Raw genomic sequence first — 21721 nt, forward strand, 5'->3', positions numbered from 1 at the left:
ACAGCTAGCAAAGTGCTGTCACATCTGCAGACGGCAACTGCCAGGAACGCCACTTCTGAAGAGTACGGCTACTCAGTCGTTTCAGGGGTCAGGACACAAGTTTGGGGGCGGTTGTTTTTTTCTAACTTCTTTGGGGGCACTAGGTGTTGTCCTAGGGTTAGGGTGATGAATGAAGAAGACATCCTTTTACTTTTCCAGGGGATGTACAGGGAAAGAGTTGACTCCTTTCACCCACGGGAGTCAACAGAACCTAGGAAGTATCTGACTATGGAACAGAGTTATTTATTTTCGAAAGACCTAAATTAGGGTTTTTATTCAAAATAGCAAATAGAATATGCGGGGCGATTGAGAACAAGCGTCAGAGGGGCTGGGGGTCCACTTACAGCATGTAAGTGATGACTCCCACGCTCCACATGTCCGTGGAAAAGGAAACAAAATCATAGTTCACAACTTCAGGGGCGAGGAATTCTGGAGTTCCGAAGTTCACCTTCAGCTTCTCTCTGGGTTTGTATCTGAAATTTAGGAGACAATGCAGAGGAATGAAGAGGGTCAATCAAAAGTCAAAAAGCACGGAAATGCAAAGGATGCAGTCTACAAGCAAAAGAACTGCAGCCACACAGCAAATTTAAAATAAAGAGACGCTAAAGGAAATCACATATTGAAGAGCTGGTGTCCAAAACTTGTAAAGAAGCTTCCCACTAGAAAGCCTTAATAATCTGAAATTATTGTGAGAAAAGCCACTTGGAATAATTTCGAGCACAAATTATGGAACACGACAAAAGGAGCAGTGATACAGACTGTGACGTGTTGATGGCTTGAACGAGCCTGTTTTAATGAATAAAGAAGATGCGGTAATTTACCACCATTTAATATTTTCACTAATGCGCTGAGGTCCATGCAAAGTCTTTGCTCCCTTAAGAAGCTTATCTGTGCCAGAACCCTTTGCAATCTTGCTCACACTATTGATTTTTTTAAGTAAATATTCTCTTTACACATGGAACAAATATAAAAGACTAAGACAAACTCTTACAAATCCTGAATTAATGTCTTCAAGTTTAATAACTGCACTATATTAGGTTTTAATATTCCGTATTATTCTTGCGTGCACTGTGGAAACTCCTAAACGTTCAAATTCTGAAGCCAGCAAGGTAAAGCTGAAACATAACTCTGGTTAATTCTAAATGGGGATATGAAACCAAGGGGTAGATCAGATTTTTCTTTGCAAAGAAAGAGCACCCATCATGCTCCCTAACTCAGTTCATACACCTATGTCCAAATTGACATACCTTCTGGCCAATCCAAAGTCAATAATTTTTATTTGTTTAGTATCCCGATTCACACACAGGATGTTCTCAGGCTGCCAGGAGAAAGAGACACATTAGCAATGAAAACAACCATCCTTCACTCAAATTGTCCCTGAACCACAACTAAAAATACAACGATGCTCGGGAAAAACATATCAGGCCTTTCCCTCTGGGGCTGGCTTGTCTGCGTGGGTATTTTCTCCTTTAATTATGTGGTGGACAAGGCTGGAGGTCCCCTGCCTAGCTCGCCTGGCCCTGCCCATCCCTCCCCCAGCTCTGCCGCCGACGATCACGCCTGAGTTCAGGCCGAGGCCTACTGCCTCAGGACTTTCCAAACGGACTGGTGGGGGCCATCTCAGCCTTGACATCTGCCCCCTAAAATTATTAAGTATGAATTTCCCCTTCTTGGAGGAATATTTTTCCTGAGGATTTATGAGTTCCAGGAGAAATGGCCTGATTCATTCCACCAGCCACACTGAATATGCACTGTAATGAGAACGGCCCTGACCTCCAGACTCCCCTTGTGCTCAATCTGTGGGAAAGTCACATGTAAAAGGAGGGCTCCCTCACCCCCGCTCGCTCTTCCTTCTCAGCAATTCCAGAGTTTTGCTGAGTTTGGTCTCAGTGCCTAAAACCCTTGACTAAGTGTTCCCTTGGAGTTTGAGTCTGGAAAGACTTTGCCCCGCCAACCGGACAGTCTCAGGGTGAGGAGGAGAAAGGTAGGTAGCACTACAACTCAGTGTTTACAGAATGTCTTACAAGTGTGCCTACCTTTGTTAAGACAGAAAAACCGAGGTCTGGGAAAAATAAGGGATTTGTTTTAAAGTCAAGGTCATCCATAAAAGAGAAATAAAATTTTCAAAGAATTGCCTGAAACTTCCAAGCTCTAATTAACCCCAACCCTTCCCTAAGTGCTGGGGGGAAGGGGGGGTTAGCCAAGTTGCCAAATCCCCAGGATTCGTGTCCCGTCCTTCAGGTGGGATCATGGCTGCTCCTCCCCTGCCTGTCTAGGTAGAGAAGAGGTTAGAATGAGATCAGAAACTCAGAAACACTTTACGAAATGACCTAGTGTCACCTTGCCGATAAGCAACAGTCCATTTGGTTGGGCATAATGTCTTTGGAAGCCTTTTTCTAAAATATCTCTAAAACAGATGTCTATAAGAAAAGGCGACTTATGGAGAAGTCGGTGCTATACAAGAAGATTTGGCCTCATGCTTAAATAACTGATCGATCATGTATAAAGCTGTCCAATTGCCAAAGAGCACCGTGACATAAAATATTTGCATGCAGAATGTAAAGAAACAGCTCTGGGGGCACTTTAAAAAGTTAAATTTTTTTCCTAATTATGAAATTAAAGCATATTCATTGAATAAGTTTTGCAAAACACAAAATATATATAAAGGAGACCATTCTTAAGCCACCTATAATCTCCCCTACATAGTGACAAGCATTCAATATTTTGGGCCCCTTTCCTTCCAAGGAGCTTTCTGAAAGGGATGCCTGACCCTTAATGATTCATCCAGCTGTTGCTTTTATTATGATCTTTACATACAAGCCACAGCTAAAATTGCCCGTTGCAAGTCCTCAATCAACATTATGAAGCCACATATGGAGTTGTTTGACTTATGACAGGTCAGGTCCTCATTTCAATTGCCAATCAAACCCCTTTAGGGATATTTGTAGAATATCTACACTCAATGAAAATGCTCCGTGAAAATATGCATTATCAAACCAGTTCATAGCCACGGGCTTCGCAAATGATTTTTAACCTCTGACTTTGTCATTTTATATATCGCTTCCTCCTGCCCTGTGAGTGGGAGAGGCAAAGGACATAAATCAAGAGAGTAAGGGAAGCCAAGTTAGAGGAGCAGCGGCCCATGGAAACCTATTTAAGGAAGTTAAATTTATTCAGCTCTGCAATCCCTGATGACTTGCAGTAGATGGTATGTTACACAGAATATATATTTTATCTCACTGTCATGCTGTGCAAACAGGGAAATGAGAAAATGACTGAGCCACACAAGAAGATGAACTTTATGAAATTAGAGCTGGTCGGAGTTATTGGTCTTTCACTGGTTGTAACTATGCACAGTCCAATTCTAGGGACTTCATAATGGGAGAGAGAGCAAAAGGAAAGGCTCATTAAGTAAGAGGAGAAAGAAGGCTTGGCTCCCCGCTGTTGCCACAGGCTTTCCACTGTTCCCAGGGTGCTGCCCAGCCCCACCCCGCCACCCTTCTGCCCCTCGCCCTTTTAGCACCTCCCTCTGGCTGCCCTGTATCCCATTCTGCCATAGGTTTCTCCTCTGTGCTCTAGTATGCCTGTAGAAAAACAATCCCTAAAGTCCTCAGTTTCCTAAAAGGTTTTAGGAGAGTGTGGGGAATTCTTGGAGAGCTGGAAAGTTTGGCTACAACCAGGAAATTCTGAGTTATCTAAAATTCTCCCACCTACTCATCCTAATAATGAGAGGATGCAACACGGATGCTGTGATGGTGTTGGTGATGGTGATGATGGTGCTGATGGTGATAATGGTGGTGATGGTGGTGGTGGTGGTGGTGGTGATGATGATGATGGTGGTGGTAGTGGTGGTGATGGTGATGGTGGTGGTTATTATGGTGGTGGTGATGATGGTGATGATGGTGGTGGTGGTGGTGGTGGCGGTGATGGTGGTGGTGATGGTGGTGGTGGTGCTGATGGTGGTGTGGTGGTGGTGACGATGGTGATGGTGGTGGTGGTGGTGGTGGTGGTGATGGTGGTGGTGATGGTGATGGTGGTGGTGATGATGGTGATGGTGGTGGTGGTGATGGTGGTGGTGGTGGTGATGGTGGTGGTGGTGGTGTTGGTGATGATGGTGATGGTGGTGGTGGTGATGGTGGTGGTGGTGGTGGTGATGATGGTGGTGGTGATGATGGTGATGGTGGTGGTGGTGGTGGTGATGGTGGTGATGGTGATAGGGGTGGTGATGGCGGTGGTGGTGGTGGTGATGGTAGTGGTGGTGATGATGGTGATGGTGGTGGTGGTGGTGTTGGTGATGATGGTGATGGTGGTGGTGGTGATGGTGGTGGTGGTGGTGGTGATGATGGTGGTGGTGATGATGGTGATGGTGGTGGTGGTGGTGGTGATGGTGGTGATGGTGATAGGGGTGGTGATGGCGGTGGTGGTGGTGGTGATGGTAGTGGTGGTGATGATGGTGATGGTGGTGGTGGTGGTGGTGGTGGTGATGGTGATGGTGGTGGTGGTGATGATGGTGATGGTGGTGGTGGTGATGGTGGTGGTGGTGGTGATGGTGGTGGTGGTGGTGTTGGTGATGATGGTGATGGTGGTGGTGGTGATGGTGGTGGTGGTGGTGGTGATGATGGTGGTGGTGATGATGGTGATGGTGGTGGTGGTGGTGGTGATGGTGGTGATGGTGATAGGGGTGGTGATGGCGGTGGTGGTGGTGGTGATGGTAGTGGTGGTGATGATGGTGATGGTGGTGGTGGTGATGATGGTGATGGTGGTGGTGGTGATGGTGGTGGTGGTGGTGGTGATGATGGTGGTGGTGATGATGGTGATGGTGGTGGTGGTGGTGGTGATGGTGGTGATGGTGGTAGGGGTGGTGATGATGGTGATGGTGGTGGTGGTGATGGTGATGGTAGTGGTGGTGATGATGGTGATGGTGGTGGTGGTGGTGATGATGGTGATGGTGGTGGTGGTGATGGTGGTGGTGGTGGTGATGGTGGTGGTGGTGGTGGTGATGATGGTGATGGTGGTGGTGGTGGTCATGATGGTGGTGATGATGGTGATGGTGGTCGTGGTGGTGGTGATGATGGTGGTGGTGGTGGTGGTGGTGATGGTGGCGATGATGGTGATGATCATGATGGTGGTGATGGTGGTGGTGATGATGGTGATGGTGGTGGTGCTGGTGATGGTCATGATGGTGGTGATGATGGCGATGGTAGTCATGGTGGTGGTGATGATGGTGATGGTGGTGGTGATGGTCATGATGGTGGCAGTGGTGGTGATGGTGGTGTTGATGGTGGTGGTAGTGGTGGTGATGGTGGTGGTGATGGTCATGATGGTGGTAATGATGGTGATGGTGGTGGTGGTGGCAATGATGGTGATGATGGTGACGGTGGTGGTGATGGTGGCGATGATGGTGATGGTGGTGGTGGTGGTGATGGTGGCCATGATGGTGATGGTCATGATGGTGGTGATGGTGGTGGTAATGGTGGTGGTGATGATGGTGTTGGTGGTGGCGATGATGGGGGTGGTGGTGGTGGAAACCGTCTCCCATGTGAATTCCTTTAACAAAGGCAAGTTACAAGAATCTGAATAGCTGTTCCCTACAGATGGAGACATGCACATATTAGGAGGTGAGAGAAGTTGAGAATGGGGAGATGAGGCTAAGAATCCAGATTTTCAAATTCCTGAATATGTACCTAGTGACAGGATCAATCTCCCGAGCTGGTGTACAGTACCCAACAGCACCCCCTGATCCAAGTCCACTCACTGAGGGGAGGGTTTGGGAAGGGTTTACATTTCAGATGATGCAAAACACACGCTACCTTCAGGTCTAAGTGTAGGATGTACATCTGATGCATGTGTCTTATCCCCTCACATATCTGCCTGGTGAACAGGATGGTATCAAGCTCGGTCAGATTGTAGTTGTCATCAATGATGCGGTCGAAGAGCTCCCCTCCGTCCACACTGCAGGGAAAGAGGGGGGCGTCCTGAGTCACGACCTCCTGATGAGCACGTCTTTCTCATGTCTGAGCCTCTCTGACCCTTCCAACAGGTGTGTGGGCAGCTATGTCTCTACCTTCTCAGTTAGATGCCTCTTACGTTGGAAGGCCCTTATTTGAGCCACCATCACTTTCACAGATGGAAAGTCTCAAAGCCCTCTCATCCAGTGGCTACAGCTCTGGGATGGGTCCATCTCTGCCGTCTCCTAACGCATATGGAGGATGAAGAGGGTGCTAAGAAGGCAGGGAGAGGGATTCCAAATACCATGGGAAGGTTAGACTGATTTCAGTGGTAAAATGCTTCTATGTGGCTGATGCTGGATATTTTATCATCCAAAATCCCCATTGCACAGTGATAAACAAAACCCAAAAGGGGGGCTAGGGGTGGGGAAATGATGTGAATCACAAATTCACAAATTCAGTGTCAGAATGACTCACTTTCTAACTAAACACTTACTACGTTTTTATAAAAGTAATTTGAAACAGAAGCTTCTTAGCCCTACTTATAAGAGTTTGACATGAACTTTGTATTAGCAATTAGGTCAAAGGTGAGATGCAGTTCAAGATTCACTTTCCTCCAGGTTACCCAGAACAAGAGTTAAGCTGGGGTTTTGACAGTGCAGCTTGGAAATAAAGCTAAATCTCTGTTGTCGTCCTGCTACTTATCAACAAAATCTCACATGGAGACGTCAATTCCTGAGTAATTTCCTTCCCGAAGTGGATGAGATTCTGACACATGCAAGTCAGAATCAGGGCGCCCCAGCATGGTCCAGCAGCTCCGAGGCAGGACAGAGCTGCAGCCGCGTATAAAGGGGCCCTGGTTGTGTGTGTAGGTTTGGGGCAGTGGCGGGGGACATACTACTCCATGACCAGGACGATGTCGTTCTTAGACTCGAAGGCGTCGTAGAGCTGGATGAGGTTCACGTGGTCCAGCTGGTTCATGACGTTGATCTCATTCTTCACTTCATCCTGGGAAGAGGGAAGGGCAGGTTTAGCGCCGTGAGGACAACATCCAGGTGGGGTCCACACTGCACAGCCCTTACCTTGTCCTTCATGCCTCTGGTCTTGATGATCTTGGCCGCCAGCTTCAGACCTGTGGCTTTCTCCTCACACTTGTGAACCTGGCCGAAGCGCCCCCTGCCGGAGAAGAGGACGAGGCCCAGCATGAGGGTCTGTCCCCACCAGGGCCCTGCTCCAGTCACTGCCCAGTGGACAATACAGCTGGCCGGCACCCCTCTTTTTGACTTTGAATGAGCAAGCCTGTTATGCACGTGCTGTAGCCAATATCTCCTAGAACAGGGACTTCCCTGGTCGCACAGTGGTTAAGAATCCACCTGCCAATGCAGCGGACACGGGTTCGAGCCCTGGTCCGGGAGGATCCCACATGCCGTGGAGCAATAAGCGCATGCGCCATGACTACTGAGCCTGCGCTCTAGAGGCCGCGAGCCACAACTACTGAAGCCTGAGCACCTAGAGCTCATGCTCCACAACAAGTGAAGCCACTGCAATGAGAAGCCCCGCTCACTGCAACTAGAGAAAGCCTGTGCACAGCAACGAAGACCCAACACAGCGAAAAATTAATTAATTAATTAATTAATTAATTAAAAAAAAATCTCCTAGAACACGTCAAGTTCTGATACAGGCCACTGGCATCAGAATTCCCTGGGGGGCAATGTCCCAGCCCTACTCCAGCCCTACTGATGCAGGAAGGCCGGGGGAGGCCCCAGAAGCTGCACTTTCACTACGCCCCTTGGGTGGTTCATATGCACCCTAAAATTTGAGAACTTCCGTCATAGAAAAAATAGAGTCTTTATGAATACATATGAATGTAACAAGCTAGGCTTCGTAAGCATATGAGTGATACAGGCTGTAGGTCAGGCATATCAGATTACTTTTGGAAACTGCATATAAATAAGTAAGAAGTAATAACAAAATTGCATATAGACACATTTAATCAAAATACGTATTACATAATCACCTGTGAGATTTTGTGACAGTTTAGCGTGGATATAAATTTAAATATACTTCTTCTTTTTTAATAAATTTATTTATTTTTATTTTATTTATTTTTGGATCTGTTGGGTCTTCGTTGCTGCGTGTGGGCTTTCTCTAGTTGTGGCGAGCAGGCTTCTCACTGCGGTGGCTTCTCTTGTTGCGGAGCACGGGATCTAGGCGCGTGGGCTTCAGTAGCTGTGGCACTTGGGCTCGGTAGTTGTGGCTCGCGGGCTCTAGAGCGCAGGCTCGGTAGTTGTGGCGCACGGGCTTCGTTGCTCCACGGCATGTGGGATCTTCCCAGACCAGGGCTCGAACCCGTGTCCCCTGCATTGGCAGGTGGATTCTTAACCACTGCATCACCAGGGAAGTTCTAAATATACTTCTTAAGACAGCTTCTTTCAAATATCCTCACATACCGAAATGCACACTCAAGAACAATCTTCAGATTTGACTTGCTTGCTGTGATGCCCGATTTAGTGAAATAACTGGAACCCACGTGCTTGCCTGTGTCGCGCTGGCCGCACGCAGGAGCGGAAGGAGAGCTCCCCAGCGTCGTGGCCAGAAGCCCACAGCAGAGGGAGGGCTGCTGCAACGGTGAAGGGGTGGGAGTCGGGGTGAGGGCACCGCATCCACCCGACTCAGCCACGCTCCCTGAACAGAAGCAGATGGGTCCGTAAGCACAGCCAAGTGTGACTTCAATCCCACCCAGCGGCCCAGGCGTGGTCTCTTTCCTGGAGCTCATGAACCTACAGCCCCAGGCGCTTCAGATGTGGCTGTTCATTACGAAAGGGCTTGTTTCTTAATTAGCAACGGCCCCCAGGACAGCCTGGCCCAGCAGTGGTGCCACATCACTGTTTTGCTTTAGGACTACCCCGTCCGTCTCTCTGGCCTGGTTTATTCTGCAAAGCCTTGAGTGATGAGGTGACCTCACAGGGTCCCTGCTGGTCCACCAGGCTGATAACCTCATGCTAACTGAACGGGGTGAGCAGGGACTCTAATCCCCCTACAGGCCAAGGGGGAGATGAACCCCAGGAAAATTCAGGGGCCTGACACCGCATGCAGGGTCCAGGGATCCTTGCCATGGTGCAATAGCTCTGCCCAAAGTGCAGGATGATTTGCTGCATCTTGACTCTCCTACTACTGAGAAGGAGGTCCACCTGCTGATGACCTCTTTGCGTTTTGAGGCAAACGTACACATCTGACTGTGTTCCCCTAACTTACTTACTGAGCCCAGAACAGGGGGTGATGGGCAGCTGGTCCTGCCTGCAGGATGACAAAGAAGAGCGAACGCTGCCCAAAGGGGCAGGAAGGAAACTCTAAGAGTCACTGACAAACCTCGACCAGAAGCACGCGCAAACCCTGGCGGTTGTTTCAAAGCCGCTTCTGCAAATAACTTCTCTCCTTTAGAGAAACAGTCGCTGGCTTGCCACCCAAGTATCCCTTTCCCCCTCAGCCCATCCTCACAGGCTGAGGGGCCTTCGCCACAATGGATCAGCCGGCCGGCCGAGGAGGAGGAAGTTCAGGTGCATCCGCGCGACAAAGGGCAAAAGGTAAATGGGATGGGAAGAGGGGGGAGGGGCTTTGCAAAATCAACCTCACCCCCAAGGACCACAGGCAGGAACGCGCTCTGTAGTAGCCACGCGGGTTTTCCCTGTGTTGGTAAGTAAATATCTATATATTTGTATAAATGTTCTGTTTTCCTCTTCCTATTTTACATGGATATGCTGATGGGAGTCAACTGAATAATTTAAGCCTTAAGTTCCAAGATCTCGCAGGGTGATTGTGACTGAAGAAGGAACTTCCCCCAGTGATGGACCTGCCCCCGATAGACTTGACTCTTCCTTCTTCAGGGAGATGTGGATGTCCTGCCAATAAGTCCTTCTGAGAGGCAAGTAACCGACTGAAATACAGTAATAATAGTAACTCATACGGTAACAGCACAAACGGAAACCAACAATGACAAACACGTGCCATGAGAAATACAGTGTTCGCTCATTTCTACATTCTGTTCCTCGGTTTTCAAGCTTCTAAACCTTCTGGGGACTCACTCCAGACACGACAGCACAGGAAGTGAAGTAGATGTTAAATGTGGAGGGTAGTCACCACATCAACCTCTCCGGCATCAGTGACGATTTTCAGAAATGGTTAACATCTCTTAAAATGTTTGCTTATGATGTGTCCGGTTCTCTGGTTGAGACTGGCAAACACTTATGAAATTCTCAAGATCCGTCTCTTTGTTCATAGCGGCACTATTTACAATAGCCAAGACATGGAAGCAACCTAAGTGTCCATCGACAGATGAATGAGGAAGATGTGGTACATATACACAATGGAATACTACTCAGCCATAAAAAAGAATGAAATAATGTCATTTGCGGCAACATGGGTGGACCTAGAGATTGTTGTACTAAGTGCAGTAAGTCAGACAAAGACAAATTATCATAGGATATCATTTATAGGTGGAATCTAAAAAAATGATACAAACGAACTTATTTACAAAACAGAAACAGACCCACAGACATAGAAAACAAACTTATGGTTACCAAAGGGGAAAGGCGGGGCAGTGGGGGGAGGATAAATTAGGAGTTTGGGATTAACATGTACACACTACTATATATAAAATAGATAAGCAACAAGAACCCACTGAATAGTACAGGGAACTCTACTCAATATTCTGTAATAACCTATAATGGAAAAGAATCTGAAAAAGAATAGATATATGTATATGTATAACTGAATCACTGTGCTGTACACCTGAAACTAACACAACATTATAAATTAACTATACTCCAATATAAAATAAAAATTTAAAACATGAAAAAACAGTACAAAAACTAAAATAATAAAAATAAAAACACTTATAAGAATTGAAACAACAAAAAAAGACCTGTCTCTTAGAAAGCACTCTTCTTTCTTCTTTCGTCGAGAGAGTATTGAAGCTGAGCACTACTCACCCTCCCAAGACTTCTGTTCTGCTCACGGTGTAGAAGCTGTTGACGGTGGCCTGCTTGGCTGTCACGATGCGGTGATCAAACGGCGCAGGCGGTGCCCAGGCCTCGTCTGGAGGTGAGAGAAGGGCCGCGTGAGAAGCGGCCCGAGGGCCAAGCCTGGGCCTGAGTGCAAATGTGCTCATTTAATAATAAAACACAATGGGCCACCTGTTTTATTTCTAATGATCCAGGGAATGTAAGTTTTCATTTCATGTTAGGATTTATGGCTCATGAAGGTGACGCGCAACACCTTTGAGAAAGGGTGTCAGGGCCTCTGAACTGTGGCATCTATCTCCCTCAGGGCAGCTTTCAGAAACGTCAAACAACTGAAAATCTCCAAGCCCTGTACAGTCCAAACAGGTAATACTTCCAAACTGGAGACATTTGAACACAAACCCCAGAAACTGTTTGACCCATTTTTTTAAAAGCACCACTGATAAACTCCATTATTTTCTTTAAGGCACAGAGAAAAAGATGAAAAATTTCTTCATGTCATTGACAGTTTTGATATTACTATATATGACTTTCCAAAATATTTTAGCCAGTATTCAAGACACCTTTAAGGCACACAGATGCATTTTTCCTGGCTGAAATAAAACACCCAGTAAAACTGGCGAAGTATATATTGTACAGCTCTCAAATTTCTCCCGCTTTCCACCTTCCAGCCTAAGCATCTAACCTCCAGTCCGGCTCAGTTCTAAAATACATAGTTACTCACTAATATTCTTCCAGTATCCTTTTTACTTTTCCATGGTTACTGCTGTTAAAATTTGCTTGCCGTGAACCTATTCATTTCCCCATTTATTCATTACTTAAACATCTACTGCGTGCAGCTTCTTACATGTGTACAAAGGGTACAAAGGGTACAAAGGGAAGTGAGTAGATAATAACTTTGCTTTCAAAAATTTACATTTATTCAAAATGTAATTCTTGAGCACTTATCTTGAGCTAGGTACTTTGCCAAGTGTTCATATTTTTTAAGATTCAGATAATATAAATCTCTGGGCAATTGATTTGATGGGGGCATTCTCCCTTCACACCATAAACATGCTGAAAAGTGAAGAAGGTAGGAAAGAATTCTCTTGGTGGCATTCGTCTCTTCAGACCAAAAAAAACCCCAAAAGTGATTGAGTTATGAACACAAATGGCATCAATGTGGCATGATGTCTCCTTCAGGCTGTTAGGCTAAGTGAAATTTAGTCGGAAATGTTTGCTGGAAAGGTTAGGGAGCTTTAAACGGCTGGAACAAAAGCCGTTTCCTACCCAGGGGGGTCACCAGATCTTGCTGCCTGGGGGGTCTTTGCTCCAGGGAACCCCAGGACTTTGTCTTGTTGGTCCCCCCGGCGCCTCCGGCTTCCTGTGTCCTCCATGTGCATCTGTCACCTGCACCTGCCGCATCTATTCTGCTCTTCTTGTTCTCCTGGACCAAGCTCACCTCCGCCCCTCTCTGCTTACTGACACCCAAGGGCTCTGTTGGATCAGAGTTCTGCAAAACAGGTCCTGTCGCTGACTTTCCTGTGGTTTGGGATGTGAAAATAGCTTTTATGCTGCTGATACACCTGGAAAATAAAATCCAGCCACAGCTCTCAAAGTTTCCGGGAGAAAACTTTCAGATGGCCAAATTTCTGAGCACTAAAGCTTCCTCAAGACGATGCTTTGCTGCAGGGACGTAGGCTTCGTGATGGGGAGTTGGCGATGTCAGTGTTTGGGGTGAGATGAAGCAGGATGTGTCCCCATCATCGCAAGCAGCACGGTTACAGGCGGAGATGACCAGCGTCCCGGAGACCCTCCCTAACAGCCTCGCAGTGACCCCAAGTAGGTCCACTGACCCTTTACAAAGGCAGTCATTTTATGACTCCCTAACTAATTTGAAATTCATTTTTCACTTCCTTTCCTTAAAGAAGATAGAAGTGACCACGTTAAAGCAAAATCAAAGGAGCAATGGTCTCTGAATAATAACAGCAGTGAGAGTCAGCCTTTACTGGTGAAAGAATTGACCTAATTTAAGTTTCCCAATAGCTCCAGACCTTACTAAAAACATCTCTGCAGTGATGGACTTTCTTAGTAAACATTAGTGTTTACATTTAATTCTTGGAAAATTAGACTTCTCTACAATTAGTTTCCAAAATACATTAGTTAAGAATGAAATAAGGGGAATTCCCTGGCGCTCCAGTGGTTAGGACTCCACGCTCTCACTGCTGAGGACCTGGGTTCAATCCCTGGTCAGGGAACTAAAATTCCACAAGCTGCGCGGGGAGGCCAAAAAAAAAAAAAAAAGAAAGAAGAATTATGTCTTAAATCCCTAAAAAATACCACAGACGTTTGAATTGGGATGCTCTTTGTTCCAAACAGATTCTGTGGCTCTTCATAACGTAGATTAATTCATTTTAGCTGGCTATATAATTGCCTGAATTTATATGTGAAACTTCACGGTTGATGAAGAATCATTCAATAACCTACTGTGTACTCAATCCTCACAATATTTGGGAAGCAGCCAATTTATACATCTGATCAATGTGATCAGTTTTCAGTTATCGATCTTAGGAAGGATGTGCTCTATACTGCTAAAAATAAGAAACTTTTACTTGATATTTAAAAAATACTGGATGTGATTACTACTAATCATTATATCCATCTACCATTTGGTAGAAGACTTAGAAAACAATAAAATGCCTGAAAATGTCACAGGCAAGAAGAAAAAATAACGGCAAGAAAACGTGGCCAAGAAAAATCCACACAGCTGGGAAAGTGGCTTCTACACCACTGCTTTAAAGAGTCACTTCAGTTACCCTCCGATATGGACTTAAATTGCAACGGCGCATAGATCTGCAGAAAACGTCAGCTGTGGAAGCACATGCTTTAAACCCTACCTTTCATAGGATTGACCACTGTCAGTTCTATAAACACACTGCTCTTTATTTGAACTCTTGTCCAGCACTGTTTCATCTGGAATTTCAGATTCTCCTTTTTCCTTAGCTTCTCGGTCACCAGGCTTTTCCTGAGAATGAAGCCCATTTTTCTCTTCTTTGAACACTGGCCATTCATTTTTATCTGCAGAGCCTTGCTTATCATCCCCAGAGCTATTATTTTCTTGTCGGCTCAGTCTCTCTGGGCATGAAATGCCTCTCCCGTCTTCGCTTTCTCTTGGCTCTGTGGAATTTCTTAGAGCAAAATCTTCTATTTCATCCTGTGGTCTTTCTGTATGAAATGCGGCGAAACTTCTCTGAACTAGAGGCAGGGGTCTTCTAAGCCTGTTTCATGTTGAGCTTTATTAAACGTTTCTTTCTCAGATTGTTCTTCTGGGAAGATCTCTCTAAAAGCCACCATAGGACACAATGTTTTAACGGAGGACGCATGTGATCGGTGTAATTTTGGCTTCACAGAATGGCATCTCTATACAGGCTTCTCTTTATCGGCAGATAAAAGCTTTGGGGAAGCAAAGTAGGAGAAAAAGTGACCAATGGACTGACAGCTGGGCCCCCAAAGAATTTCTAGTTTGTAACTAGTAGGACCCAAAGCCAATCAAACAAAGGTATTCAAACAGCACTTCACCCGACACAGGGCATCACGAACATGTAACTTCCTCTGAACAAGAACAACCTCGCGACTTGTATAACAGAGCTTGACCCACAAATATCTAGTCTTATAAAAAGGTTACCTGTGGGAGGCGCTGTCCTTTTGCCTTTGGCTGGTGCTGTTTCCTTCTGGCCGGGGTGTGAGCACAACTGCTCCTTAGCCTGTGGGCACACGATTGAGTAATGAGTAATGTGACTTACACATCACATCAGGCTCTCTCGACCTCAGCACTTCTGACACTTGGGGCTGGAGAATTCTTTGTTATGGGGAATGTCACGAGGATTATAAGACGTTTAGCAACATCTCTGGCCTCTGCCCACCCGAAGCCCACAGTACTCTCCCCCACCCAGGTGTAATAGCCAAAAAAAAAGCCTCCAGAAATTGCTAAATGTCTCCGGTGGGCAAACTCACCCCATATTGAGAACCATTATATTACACAATTCAAACACAGAAAAAAATACCAAAATAAATAGTAATTTAGAGGGCAGAACAGCCTGAATTAATGAAGGCCTGTACAGACTATAGTATTTGAAAGCAAATGACCTCACTATTTTAAAAGAAATTTTGTAAAACTCTGGCATTGTTTGTAGAAGAAGGCCCATCTTCATGGATAGATAAAGGATATTGTAACGTGTTTGTCACCCTTGACCTCTGTTTGTATTGTCTTGATATAGTTCACATATAAATCAAATAAAAATGAGAGGCTATATGTGAGTGGGTTTTGTAAACCAGGAAGTAGGAGAGTAAAGTAAGCTTTTATAAAAGGGGCTTCTACATTGCTGAGAACAGATGGCCCCTTTCTAAGGAGATAAACGTTCTTCTCACAGTCCTGGTCTCTCTGAATTAGCTAAGCAAACCCTTTTAAAATACCACATAAAAGGTAAACATTAGCCCAATCCACCCAAATTATCACAAGTTCTGAAGTTATACGTTATAAGTTAATGAAATTGTTTGGATGTCCAAAGAATCAGTCTTTTTTTCTTTGGAAAGAGAGTAAAATTTGCCTGAGGGTGACTTGCAAGCATGAAACACCATGTAAGTGCAGGTCATAGATATCAAGACAAATTATAAATGTGCTTTTAAACAATCCAAAGGGCAGTCCCATAGGTTCAGAGCATTTCCATTTTTCAGATAAGGACCTTCAAACACAGAGGCATGTTTAGTAAATCTGCAGAAAAGCAAAATTATAGATTAGAGCCCAGGAGTTTGGAACTTTCTCTTTTAAGTGAAAGGGCAGGAAAATGTCCTTTAGTTTCCCTCCTCTATACTTGCACAGCAATCAGCACATACTCCCACCCCAGTATAGACTGCAACATTTTCTTAAACATTTTTTCTCATCAATTTCCCACTAGATTATAGGCCTCAAGTGGGCAAAAAGACTGATTCATCTTTGAATCCTTGGCACTTAGCCCAGGGATATAATGATGGTGGAGGTGATGATGGTGTTGGTGATGATGGTGATGGTGGTGATGATGGTGTTGGTGATGATGGTGATGGTGGTGATGGTGGTGATGATGGTGTTGGTGATGATGGTGATGGTGGTGATGATGGTGACGGTGATGGTGATGGGAGTGATGATGGTGATGGTGGTGATGATGGTGTTGGTGATGACGGTGATGGTGGTGATGATGGTGACAGTGATGGTGATGGTGGTGATGATGGTGTTGGTGATGATGGTGATGGTGGTGATGATGGTGATGGTGATGGTGATGGGGGGTGATGATGGTGATGGTGGTGATGATGGTGTTGGTGATAATGGTGATGGTGGTGATGGTGGTGTTGGTGATGATGGTGATGGTGGTGATGATGGTGATGGTGGTGATGGTGGTGTTGGTGATGATGGTGACGGTGATGGTGATGGGGGTGATGATGGTGATGGTGATGATGGTGATGACAATGATGATGGCTAATATATACTAAGTACTGATTACATACCAGGCACATTTCTAAGCACATTACATTATTAATTGCTTGTTCCTTATAGCAACCTTTTGGGATAGATACTATTAGCCCCATTTTATAATAAAGTTGGGTAATTTCACAGGGTTATATAATTCAGAAATGGTACAACCAGGATCCTAACTCTGAACTACAGCTGTACTGTCACTCTGAAAAAAGAAATAGAAGCTTATAGGCAAGGTATATCTTTAATATTGATTGGATATCTACCATACAGCCAGCAACACAGGAGACAAGAAAAAAGATTAAAAGAGAACGGCATAAAATAGAAACAAATTAGTAAAGAAATAAATATTTATTGGTCAAAAGATTAGAATAAACATGGAAGAGAGGAGAGGAAGAGAATTTCACTCCAATTTTGAAAATGAGTCAGATAAGATAATTTAACAAATTTTTAAAGATATTTTATAACTTTGTCTTTCAATGCTTCTCTTTTGCAGTGAAAACCCCTGGTGGACAGGCATTTTTCTCCTGGGTTTATTCTGGGTGGCGTGAATGTGATGGTAAAAGCAAAGGTGGGCTTAGTAACAAAAACTGGTGTGTCAGTTAATTTCAGTCTATCAAAATATGTAAAATTGAGAATTTGGCTGTAAGCCTCCAGGCGTTTGCCTCCAGGGACGTCTCAGTGTCCATGGTGGGTGCCCACAGGATGTGCTGACGCTCTCTGGGTGCAGTGTTCTGATTTGACCAACAGGAGAACTATCAGTTCTGAGGAAGGTAAGAAACAAGCTTCCAAACCAGACCATTTTTTCCTTTAATTATATATCAGATATGATTCACCATTTAGATAACGTAAGAAGGTCTTTATTCATTGCCACAGGCTATCATATTTTCATTTCCCTAGGTCATACTGACATCTAGAGGAACTTTGAACTGAAGAGTTCCCGAAAAACAGAAGACGTATTTCTCCTTTTCTGTTTCTGGACAGCGACTTCAGTACGAAGTTCGTTCTTAGTGTTTCCAAGTTATATGTAGAAGTTGCTAAAATAGGAAGTACAGGTGTGTAAGCACATCTTGTTTGTTTTCCAAAAAGAAACGTATTCTGTACTGATTAAAGAGGACTGGTCAGTGCTGGAAGCATGAAGCTCCTGGAAGGATTATGATCACGGTCTGCTAAGGGATAAAAAAATCAGGTCAGACACCGTGTCCTTTGCTGAATTCACGCTGATGGACCAGACGAGCACGAAGGCCACATTTCACTCACAGTCACTCATTAATTTGTTCACTTAATCATTACTCATATATTTGCACATGGATTCCTTTTGTAACCATTTCCCCATTCCTTTTATAATATCAGTGGATTTAGAATGACTCGGGGAAGAAAGGGGATTTGGCCCAAATACCCAAGTATTCAAAACACAGTTCTGCCCTCTCTACTCTGTCCCGTTTCCGGGCTGGTGTCCTGAGTGGGCCTGTGCTCCCAAGCTTGTCCAGCTAGTCTCTGAGGGGCATGGAGGAAATGTCAGAACTAATTTCTATTCTTTCTCCGTTCTTTTCAAATGTATATTTTACTTATGTTTGAAAATATGTATTAGTAATATTGAGCACATATAATTTATGTCTGTAATATATGAAATGTTTATAAAAGTATGTATACATGTATTGCTTATCCATTTATATCATTTATAAATACAGTAAAATATTGCCATATGCTTTAAAATATTTTGCCAATAGCAGTGAACAATCAAAATACTTCGGAGACCATTCCTCTAGATAACACTATTTCTCACATTCTGCTTTTCTGAAATATGTGCTTTAGAGAAGAATCATTCTAATTAGCAGGTTCAAGGGCAAGTACCTAATTAGAGCTGTCAGCTCAATTCTTGCAAACTCTTCCCCACCTCCTACAAAGTACTGCTTTTAAGAGGTCAGGATTTGTTCTTCAGATGACCTTTGTGACAGAGTAAACCAACTGCATGCACTTCATACTCCTGTCTCTGTTGTAGTTTCGCTTGTTGCCGTGGAATCGAGACCCTTAGAGGAAGCAACACGGGTGCACAGGTGTGTGCCGTGTACCACCAGCCCAACACTAAAACCCTACTTTTCCTGAGTGGTGAGATAACCAAAAGCGAAATTAATTCGATTGAACAACTTTGCCCAATCCCTCTTTCATGCCCATTCAATAAAAATCTATTTTAAGAAGCAAGCCTGAAATGGCTTTGAAATAACAGAAAGACTGAGATGGTTGCTACCTTCTCTGGACGGTCCTTTCCTGGGTTATGGCACTGTCCCCAGCCCAGGGGTACAGACCTTTCCCTGCACCTCTTCTTCCCCAGCACCACACGAAGGGTCAGGGTTCTAGAAGTGCCTGGTGAACCCGTGTGCACGAAGGAAGAAGTGCTTTCCGGACTGGTGGTCTCATGGCGAGAACATCCGTGTGTCAGGCTGCATCTCTGAAAAGCCGGACGGCCCCAGGCACCACCTGACGCGCACCCTGCCACTAATTCACATTCTTTGCGTCACTTAGCTGATGTTAAGTGACATCCACAGCCCTGCATTTGGGGACTACAGTTGCTTCAGAAAACTGTTTTCTTAACATCACAATGGGACACGACTAAACTAACCGCATAAATCCTGAGCTGAGGGTATATTACTGCTTATGGAGATGCCAAGATGAACACGTTTGGTAATTTTAACATTATGCCTTAGAAATACAAAAGCAAAATTATAACAACTGTAATGACCTTGTTAAACTCTGATTAGAATCCTCGTGGGGAAGAGAGAAAAACAGAGGCTAAAAGAAGACAAAGAGAGGAATTTTCAGAAGAAACATTAAAACCGTGTTTCCTCGCCTGAGCATAGAAGATGACTGTAGAGATCACTTGTGAGAGAAATCTATTTCTCTTCATCCTCAGGGCACACTCAGATTCCCTGGGCATTAAGGAGAAAGCTCCCTAAAGTCCCTGGCTGATACAACCCCCTTTGTGATGTGCAGGGCCTGGTAGGACAGGATCTGACGGAGGCAGGAAGGCAAGTGCTGACCCTGACCTCAGAGCCCAGCGGGTGCACCCTCCCCAGGCTGCGGAAAACATCGGGGATAATCAGATGGAAGACTAAAGCCTCTTGGTGTGTCCACAATTCCAGGGACAGGCTTCATCCAGAAACCAAGGAAATAGGACTCCTCACGGGTGTATGTCAAGAAAGGGCCCGGACTCAAAGGCATTGGTTCAGGAAAGTCTAATCGGAGGCTCTGTCAAGGGAAGAGACGCGGGCAGTTTTGCTTTCATTGGATCATAAGCTGCGTGGACAGTTCCATAAAAAGGCAGCACACTGCACAGGGGGGAGCGCCTCCAGCCAGAGAAGATGGATGGGGACCAGCACCGCTCAGAGGTCCTGGCAGGTTACTCCCCCCTGGCCACAGATTTCACTTAATGTGAACACACTTTTGAGTCTTCTTATCTCCACAAGCCCTGCTGCGGCCGAGGCCCCGTGGCCATAGGTGGGTGCTGAGCGGGGCTGTGCAGACCCAGGGTTACGGGAGAGGCCGGCCCTTGGTCTGCCCTGCCCCCTCGGGGGCCAGGCTGTGGACCAGAGCCGCAGGCTACTGGCAACATAGGCCTCCTCCGCTCTCCTCTCCAGCCTGGCTTTGTCGATTCGAAAGGACTGGTTAGATTTAACCTGGAGCAAAGGAAAAGTCTTCTCCTAAAGATCCAGTCACGTTGGGTACTTGGATCATAAGGGTTTTATTTTCCCTCGTCTCACTGCTGATGGATGAGCTCACCTGAGACATCTCATACCAGATTCGTATTTTCTGATTTCCTACCCACCGCCATCTCTTCTGTCTGCCCCGAACAGGGAATGCTCAGCCCTCCGACTCGTACCTGCTCTTTTCCCACAAGCTGCCCACGAGACTCTGCCTGGCAGCCCCGTGCCACCCCCCTTCCCCACCTGCCCAGACTCCCCCGCGCTCTGACCTGGTGCTTCCCAGCCACCCGGGGTGGCGGGACGGCCGGCAGCGACCAGCGCCCGGGGCCCACCGGGGAGTCTCACGACCCTGCCCTGGTGGAGCCTGGACACGGAGGCTGTGGGGCCCGCACGGACCGTCAGGCTCTGCCGGGTTTGGGGGCCGCGGCTCGCCAGCCCCGCCCCTCTGGCTTTGGAGGCGCTTTGGTCCCTCCCGGCCCGGGCGGCCCCACCAGAGTGTGGAGGCCAGGAAGACCCCGGGGAGGCCGGTTTCTCGTGTTTCCCTTTATCCCTGCAGCCTCCCACCCACCTTCAAGGGTCTGACCCTCCCCAGGGTGCACGATTACCCAGCAGACCACTGCCTCCCAGGGGCACGTGTGGAAATGGGTCTGGGGCACAGCCCCGAAGACCACAGCCCCCGGGCTGACCTCGGGGGGCATCGGGGTGGGGGGAGCCAAGAAAAAGCCCGCGCTGCCAAGCACCCCTCGGGACCCTCCGCCTGGAACCTCCGCCCGGACCCTCCGCCCGGATCTTCCGCCTGGACCCTCCGCCCGGGACCCTCCGCCCGGCCTGCTGGTCAAAATGTAGTCATGGCCAGTGATTTAATTCCTCCACCAAAATGGAGGTGAGCAGAGGAGGGGAGACTCAGGCTGAAGTGGAAGAACACTACCTTCCAGGGCACAGAAGTATTTACACACTCCACACAGAAGTGTGTCTGACACCCCGAATCATTGCAGGCCTCTGCCTTCTTGGGATTCTGTCCCCAGAATAGAACCTGGCACTTCAGACCGGGCGGCAAAGTCACTGAGGAACGGCGGCGGGTGTGCGTGTGTGTGTAACCAGTTTCAAACGCAGGTATAAATGGGATTAGAGCTCCTTGAGGTGCATTTGATTAAAATGAGCCTTACTTCGTAAAATTCCTCTCTTATACCACACAAGACCCGACCTTGGAATGTTTTCACATGAAGTTTACTACGTTTTATCATCACCTAATAAAACTCTTTGATTTCTCCCCGCTGCAGACAGTTTTGTAAGGATTCGTTTCACACGGTGTTCTCAGTCTGTTTTTTAATTTTTATTTTAGGTTCGCTTTTATCACTCCGTCCCCTGTCTCCTGCTCCGAGTAAGCGGTGGGCGGTTCAGCCCAAGCCCCCCACCCCGCATGGGCCTTCTTGGAGGCGGGCACCTCCCGGGGGCCCAGTGTTCCCCAAGGGAGGGGCTGTGTGGTCCCTTGGTGGTAAGGGAAGTTCAGAGGTCTGAACTTAGATTCAC

General features: G+C 46.3%; 1 protein-coding gene across 16 annotated transcripts in view; it reads right to left on the reverse strand.

Moving 5' to 3' along the window:
- MYLK4 (myosin light chain kinase family member 4) overlaps window positions 1-21721 on the reverse strand; it is a 93391-nt gene that overhangs the window by 13282 nt on the left and 58388 nt on the right. For 15 of the 16 annotated variants that reach the window (XM_059937776.1, XM_059937774.1, XM_059937775.1 and 12 more), the window contains 7 exons: window positions 14670-14748; window positions 10976-11081; window positions 7070-7163; window positions 6886-6995; window positions 5850-5991; window positions 1287-1357; window positions 384-512 (listed from right to left, as the gene is read on the reverse strand). In XM_059937776.1, coding sequence (XP_059793759.1) covers window positions 384-512; window positions 1287-1357; window positions 5850-5991; window positions 6886-6995; window positions 7070-7163; window positions 10976-11081; window positions 14670-14748 — 731 coding nt within the window. Of the gene's footprint in view, window positions 1-383; window positions 513-1286; window positions 1358-5849; window positions 5992-6885; window positions 6996-7069; window positions 7164-10975; window positions 11082-13881; window positions 14438-14669; window positions 14749-21721 lie in introns of all 16 variants that reach the window. The other variant, XM_059937787.1, reaches the window with a different exon arrangement.

This window comes from Balaenoptera ricei, chromosome 11 (genome assembly GCF_028023285.1).
Source record: "Balaenoptera ricei isolate mBalRic1 chromosome 11, mBalRic1.hap2, whole genome shotgun sequence".
In the NCBI taxonomy this organism is placed as follows: Eukaryota; Metazoa; Chordata; class Mammalia; order Artiodactyla; family Balaenopteridae; genus Balaenoptera; species Balaenoptera ricei.